The sequence below is a fragment of the Temnothorax americanus genome, unplaced genomic scaffold (genome assembly GCF_048541705.1).
Source record: "Temnothorax americanus isolate GAGA-0224 unplaced genomic scaffold, ASM4854170v1 Scaffold113, whole genome shotgun sequence".
NCBI lineage: Eukaryota > Metazoa > Arthropoda > Insecta > Hymenoptera > Formicidae > Temnothorax > Temnothorax americanus.
The window spans coordinates 374,043-380,213 of NW_027509246.1; the positions used below are offsets into that span (position 1 = coordinate 374,043).

Consider the following 6,171-nt stretch of genomic DNA (forward strand, 5'->3'; position numbering starts at 1 on the left):
CTTCTGTAGAAAGAGACGTGGTAAGCTCCAGATGAACTGTCCGATAGACAGCACAGGTAAATAAGCAAACCCACGCTTTCTGGGACTTTCTCAAAAACAGTGGTCCTATATAGTCCATTCCTGTGACTTCAAAAACGTTGGCGTCTTTCACGCGTTCATTCGGTAAATTGCCTGGAACTGCATCCATCTTGCGAACTCTATATCTCTTACATATCAAGCAGCCATCAATTACACCTCGTACAGCCTTTCTGCAAGCAAGTATCCAGAACCTCCCGTAAATCGCTCATTGTGATCTGAGTTCCTGCGTGCTGGAGCTGTTGATGTCTGCACTCGATTAATTTCTTCACCAACGGATGCTTCGGATCCAGTATTATTGGATGTCGAAAATCTTGTGTATCTTCGCGGTTGACTACAGGTGATTTTAGTCGTATCAACCCACTCTCATCTTCGTACACGTTTAAGGTGCTTAATCTTGACTCCTCTATACCTTCAAATGATTCTTGCTGACTTAACTTTAAAACTGCAAGCTCAGCAGCAGCAAACTCTTTGGCGGTCAGCTCATTTGAATATCTTAAAGTTCGTGAGACTCGACAATTGGAAATGAAGCGAGTAATCCAAGCCATAACTTTTACTATTTTCAGATACTTGGACTGCTCCCATATGTACCAACCTTTTTCGGGTAAGCACGCGTTGTTCACCAGTATGTTGTCCGACGAGATCTCTTCTTTACTTCGACGTACTAATCTCTTCGTTTCGCTGTCAACCTCCTCCTCATTTATGTCGTATTCGCTTGAAGGCCAATGTTCTCTGGATAGCTTCAGCCAAGCCGGGCCCTCCCACCATCGCGATTCTATCAATTGTTTAGTTTTGCATCCTCGCGAAGGTAAATCAGCAGGATTCATAATCCCAGGCACATGATGCCACTGACTGGGATCCGTCAACCTGCGTATTTTCTTTACTCGATTGGCTACGAAGATGTTCCATGGTTTATTTCGTTGTATCCATGCCAAGACTGTAGTGGAATCTGACCAAAAGAAGACATCTCCTTCGCAGTCCAAAGCATTCTTCTTCGAGAACCATAACCGAACTCCAATTAAGGCAGCAAGCAATTCCAATCTAGCAATTGTTAATTTGTCTACTGGTGCTACTCTAGATTTAGCCTCGATGAGCTGTACATAAACGTTTCCGGATTCTTCTGATCGTGCGAATAAGACGGCTGCGTATGCATCTTGACTCGCGTCCACAAATACGTGGAAAGTTAAGTTTCTAGACTCTTCATTTCCTCGAAGAACCCGACGTGGAATGCGTAATTCTCTTAGCCAATGAAATTGCTGCTGCCACTCGTCGAATTCGCTCTTTACGTCCTCCGGTACTTCCGTGTCCCAACTAAGTTGGATCTTCCAAAGTCTCTGTAACAATAGCTTAGCCTTTAAAAACACGGGGGATGCTACGCCAATAGGATCAAATACTCGCTGAGCTGCCGACATTATAGTTCTCTTCGTGACCTGTGATGTTGTACGCGGTTTCAGTAACGACGGAGCCAACCCTAGGGTATCGTCTACTTTGTTCCACAGTAGACCGAGAACTGAGGTCGTCATCTCTGGTTCAGCTTGTCCGGTATATTCCCAGCATCGTAAGTCAAATTTACCCTTAGCCATAACTTTCTTTGCCACATCTTCGAATCGACATACTTCGGCCTCCGAATTAACGCTGGTTACACAGTTGTCCACGTAGAATGACTTTAACAACTGTAATATAATCATCTTTTCTTCTTCCGTTTCGACCTCTTGTAGTAGTTGCTCTAAGTGGTACTCTATAGTCCCTGCCAATAAAAAGGGACTGCTTGACACCCCGAAGACTACTCTTTTATGTCTGAACACGTCTATCTCTTTAGAGCAGTTCTTCTTCCACTAGAGAAATCGCAGTACATCTCTATCTTCTTTCAAGATACTTATCTGCAAAAAAGCCTTGCGGACATCTAAGATTCCTCCAATTTTTCCTTGTCTAAAACGTAGCAATGTACTTGGTATTTGCTCAATTAAGTTAGGGCCTGTTTCCAAACATTGATTAAGCGACACTCCATTCTTCCCAGTAGCTGAAGCGTCAAATACCGGCCTTATCTTTGTGGTGCTGTTTTCCTTAACCACATGTCTATGAAGTAAGTAATAACTTTTTTTTATTACTTCTTCCTCAGGAACCCTTTCAATGATGCCTTCTGCTAGCCATTCATCGAATACTTCTTGATAGCTATATAATAACCTTGACTCTTGAGTTTCTTCGTGGTAGATTCAAGCCGACGTTCAGCAGCCTCCCTGTTGTCAATTAATGACCTTCCTTCCATGGCAGTAGAACCTCATATCAATCATCAATATCCAACTTGATTGTTTGCAAAAAGTTTTTTTTTACGTCTGCTTGATGCTCATCCTTTGTTTTCTTCAACGCAAGATCGGTAATGCCGAGTGTATCCAGTCTCCATAAATCTGCTATATTGGCCTCCTGATTGAACATGGATATAATCATGAGAGCTGTATCTTTTTCTCGCTTCGATTGGATGCTCGTTTTTCCCATCAAAGTCCAACCAAGTAATGTTTCCATAGCTACAGGTCCGCATTTCAGTTCTCTTCGTCTGCCCGTCAAAAGTCTACCTACGACATCCGCTCCATCTAATAAGGCGATAGGTTCATTCTTCGCATCAACATCAGTAAGCTTTATCCCTTGTTCTTGTAGCTCTTGCAACCATGGTCCTTCGCCTACAGAAAGGACGCTTTGACAAATTATACGATGATTTAATGCCACGAAATTACAAGAAAATGAGCCGTCCAAACTTTGTATATGGATGCGGTATCCCTTATGTGACTGTGGTTTCGTCTTCGAGCTGCCGAATAACATGTGTACAATCTCTTGTTCACCTACAATCTCAAATCCCAATTCTTCAGCGTGAGAATCGAGTACGTATGATTTATGTGATCCTGTCTCACAATCGAGTGAAATGTTCGCGAAATTGGCTTGCTCCTGCGTCTTGACAAGTTCTCCTGGGTGACTTTCCGAGGTCGCACTCGTTGTCATATTGCGACACATGAGCAATACATGTTTCTTGCCGCACCATGCGCATTTTTCCTTGTATCGACAGAATTTAAAACTGTGCCCTGTTTTTAAACAATAAAAACAGGCACTTTTCTCTTTCACAATCTTCTGTCTTTCTTCGTAAGACATTTTCTTCGCCTTTCCACACGAAGCGCTCTCGTGATTTTGTCCGCAGAAGATGCAGACATGCTTGTCTTCCTTCGTCGAAAGAACTCCGGCAGCGGTAGGTATCGCTTTAGACTCAGCCTTCCCTTTCTTCTTTGATTTGTCAGAATTTGCAGCTTGTTCCTCATTCAGGCCGAATCCGCTTACCGCCATGGCTATTCTTTCCTTGCTTAACACTTCGGCTTGAAGGAAAAGCATTAATTCTTCGAGACGTTGTTTTGATGTGGTTGCGTTAATAGCCTTGGGATTCCTTTCCTATATGCGTAGAAGATCTTCCGGAAGTAATGATTCCACTAGCGGGTAGAGCATCGCCGCACACATCTCCGTTGTGACTCCTAACGATTCCAAAGCTCGCAACTGAGTCTCGAGTCTATCATAAACTCTCGATAAAGACGTATTAGTATTTGCTTGTGTTTTACTTAGTACTAATTTAAGCATTTCACGTATATAAACTTCTACAAGTAAATCTTCTCTACCAAATCGATTTTTCAGGCTCGTAATTACCTTATCATAATTTATCGCTGTCGGTGGGAAACTATTAACCAATTCATATGCTCGCGAGTCTTTCACCATTGCCTGTATTAAATATTGAAATTTATCTTTCTTGGTGATCGACGAATCTTCATGGATGTTTTTGAATAGGCTCCAAAATTGCAGCCAGTTTTTAAGCTCTCCACTAAATTTCGGCAGTTCTATTTTAGGCAATTTAAAGGTGCGTGCGTTATCTCTATTAGCCTGCCCTGCCTAAACGATATTCTGTGCCGGAACCGCCGGTTGCGTAGGGTCTACTATATTGTTTACTGCAACCTTGGCTTGTTGATACTTTACTCGGTATTCGTCGGATGCCTCAGTCTCACTCATAAGCAGCTCATCACTCGCGTCGTCGTTAATCATAACCTCGAAAACTTTTTGGTTAAGTTCCTCAAGTTCGTTTGCTTTTTCTCTTACTAACGCAAAGCGTACCTGTATCTCTTGTAATTGCGGTGTTCCTCTCGCCAATTCTGTATTCAGGAGTCCCCAATTGCGAGTAAACGACGTCTGCACGACTGCACGTGTCTTCTTCAGCTTTTCCACCGTATGGTATAACCAGTTCTCTGTCTGACACTTCTACGTCACGAATACTAGAGTCCTGTCACGGTCGCCAAAATGTGACGTATCGGAGAGAATAACAGGGTGATATGCCTTTTATGTCCAAAGAAGTCCTTTATTGCACACGTCGTCTCAGTAAAATACAGCGAGAGTGTTGCCGCGCAACGTAACAAACGAACGAAAGTGAGCGAATGATCTCGAAGCCTCGAAGCGCGCGTAAATTAGCAAACGAGTACCCAAAATTCTCGACTAGAGGCGCGCGTAGGATCGACGGTCGATAATATATTTCTAACACATACATACATACATACAGACATTCTATTTTATATATATAGAAGATTCCTTTCCATTCTCTTTTTCTCTCATTCGTCCATTCCAAGTCCGCTATTCTTTTCTTTAGCGCTTCTCTCTATTGTTTCCATTCCTCCCTCTCTCTCCTTCCTTCTTCCTCCCTCTCTCTTCTGTCCTCCCTCATCTGCTCCTTCATCTTTTCCATTTCCTCCTTTAGTCCTCTTAATTCTCTGCTCATCTCTCCCATTGTCTTAATAAGTCTTTCCTCAAATTCACTCCCTTTATTCTTTTCTCCGTCTACAATATATCTGTCCAACGTCCCGTCATCTCTGGCCTTGGCACCTCTGGTTCCCATTTTAGTTGGTGGCGACATGCCGTCAATCAAGAAAATTACCAGACCAGTTGGTGTAAACCACTCAGGCCGAACACGCCAGCAAAGAGACGAACGAAAGACAGGCGCGTGCGCGTAAAATCTCCTCCTCATACACGCGCGATCCGGCGTGCCAAGTTAGAATCGACAGGAAGAAATTTGCTATCAAAGCTCCGCGCCGAGGAGACAAGAGCGCGAGAACCCGCATGCCATTCGCATCAAGCAATTAAAGAGCTTGCTTATACCTGCAATCAAAATGGCCCGAAGGCAGGAGAAGGCAGCAAAAGATTCACTCAAAACCGGAGCAACAAAAGAAACGTGCGATGGTACTCACCAGCGTTGCCAACCTCCATGAACATGTCTATCAAATGTTCATGCGTATCATGTTGGATAATATCATATCATATACTTATAAAAAAAACTACTATATGCATTTTTACATATTTCTACTTGCATAACTGCTATACATTATATAATTCTGTCTCTATACATGTTGAACGGTATACCTTTTAGTACATATATGTGCATATCAAATCTAAATACACACTGGTGTCTAGCTGCTTAGCTGCTGTCTGCGCATAGGCGGAAAAGTGAGAAGAGCTGACGTATTACTATCTATAGTTGTTTCGGTTTGAGTGAGCCGTTTCTGCCCAGTCGTGATTCGTCGCTCCGACTCTGGGAGCTTTACTCGCGAGCCCCCCCCCCCTCGCCGGGTGGCGCGCTCGGCGACGCGAGCTTTCGGCCCCGCGGCACGGATCTATCGACGATTGATCTCGGCCCCTCGACGTAAGTTCGTGGTGCGGCAGACGCTTTCCTTCCCTCGGCGCAAAAGTTACGGCCGCAAGCGCGTGCGAGTTAACGCCTATCGAAGGTTCTCGAGTTCGCTTGTGAAGGAAAAGCAGGTGCGGAAAGCGGCCCCGAGTTCGCGTGAGCGAGACATCCGCTCGCGTTCGCTCCGATCTCACCTCGTATCGTCCATATTTCCGTCTTGCGTCGTCAAGATCTCCGTCTCATATCGTCCATATTTCCGTCTCGCGTCGTCAAGATCTCCGTCTCGTATCGTCAAGATTTCCGTCTCGCGTCGTTAAGATCTCCGTTTCGTGTCGTCAAGATGTCCGTCCGCGCGAGCTCAGATTTCAGCCTGTGGGTCTGAGCTGCTGTCTCCGTTGCTG

At 44.4% G+C, this 6,171-nt stretch overlaps 1 protein-coding gene across 1 annotated transcript; it reads right to left on the reverse strand.

Annotated features, from left to right (window-relative positions):
- Positions 1 to 224: 224 nt before the first annotated feature.
- Positions 225 to 5,002, reverse strand: LOC143908737 (uncharacterized). The gene is made up of 5 exons (XM_077426500.1): positions 4,931 to 5,002; positions 4,213 to 4,378; positions 3,754 to 3,941; positions 2,407 to 3,504; positions 225 to 1,910 (listed from the first exon to the last, which is right to left on the reverse strand). The coding sequence occupies exons 1-5, from the start codon at positions 5,000 to 5,002 to the stop codon at positions 225 to 227; spliced, it is 3,210 nt and encodes a 1,069-aa protein (XP_077282626.1).
- Positions 5,003 to 6,171: the final 1,169 nt, after the last annotated feature.